Below are 1018 nucleotides of genomic sequence, written 5' to 3'. Positions count from 1 at the left end.
TGTGTGTGTGTGTGTGTGTGTGTGTGTGTGTGTGTGTGTGTGTGTGTGTGTTGCGTATAAGCACACACACCTCTCTATATACATATTTGCATATACACTCATCCACCAACACACCTACACATACTTCACCTCCAAACTAACCATACCTGCACACTCTGCTTACTCACTCGCCACATGACATCTCCTAACAAGCACCTGATAGCCTTCGTAGCATCGCCACCACCCGCCTGCACCCTACCCGTACCACCCCCATCCTCTTCCAATAGACACGCCTCACTGTGTTTCCACACTTTGCCCACACGTTTTAACAGGCCTTTGCGTAGACCAATAGGATGCGAGATAAACTCCAACAGACCCTTCATGGACCCAATTCCCTGGTGTCCTATTGGTGTTCCCGTTACTGCCCATCTGTGCACAGCGTACATGCGACTGACCATCTCTGCAGGGCTGTAGATGGCATGTGACAGAATGTACATATGTAGTAGTACCCAGGGGGTTAAACAAAAACCCATGAACCACTACATAAACAAACACCCATGAACCACAGCATACACAAACACCCATGAACCACTGCATAAACAACCACTCTCAGCAACACAACCCAAACAAACACCCATGAACCACTGCATAAACAACCACTCTCAGGAGCACAACCCAAAAAACACCTATGAACCACTCCATAAACAAACACCCATGAACCACTGCATAAACAACCACTCTCAGCAGCACAACCCAAACAAACACCCATGAACCACTGCTTAAACAACCACTCTCAGCAGCACAACCCAAACAAACACCCATAAACCTCTGCCTAAACAACCACTCTCCGCAGCCTACATACTGACACACGCCTGACTCCACCATCTGAGCTTCGTCCAGTACTATACGCCACCAGTCCACACACACTAGCACGGTGCGCTGGGGCGTGTACTTGGCCTCGTGCCGTCTGCTGCGTGTGCTGAGCACTCGCGCGTAGTACACATCCTTCGCCAGCACACGGTACGACGTGATGACGACG

The 1018-nt window shown here is 50.0% G+C and overlaps 1 protein-coding gene across 1 annotated transcript; it reads right to left on the bottom strand.

Annotated features, from left to right (window-relative positions):
• Positions 1-146: 146 nt before the first annotated feature.
• SARC_17143 (hypothetical protein) lies at positions 147-437 on the bottom strand (the record flags this gene model as incomplete). The annotated part of the gene is made up of 1 exon (XM_014288758.1): positions 147-437. A coding segment is annotated over one exon (291 nt), but the record flags the coding sequence as incomplete, so codon positions are not given.
• Positions 438-1018: the final 581 nt, after the last annotated feature.

This window comes from Sphaeroforma arctica (assembly GCF_001186125.1).
Source record: "Sphaeroforma arctica JP610 unplaced genomic scaffold supercont1.9853, whole genome shotgun sequence".
Lineage (NCBI taxonomy): Eukaryota > Ichthyosporea > Ichthyophonida > Sphaeroforma > Sphaeroforma arctica.
This window is presented reverse-complemented; position numbering and strand designations above follow the sequence as displayed.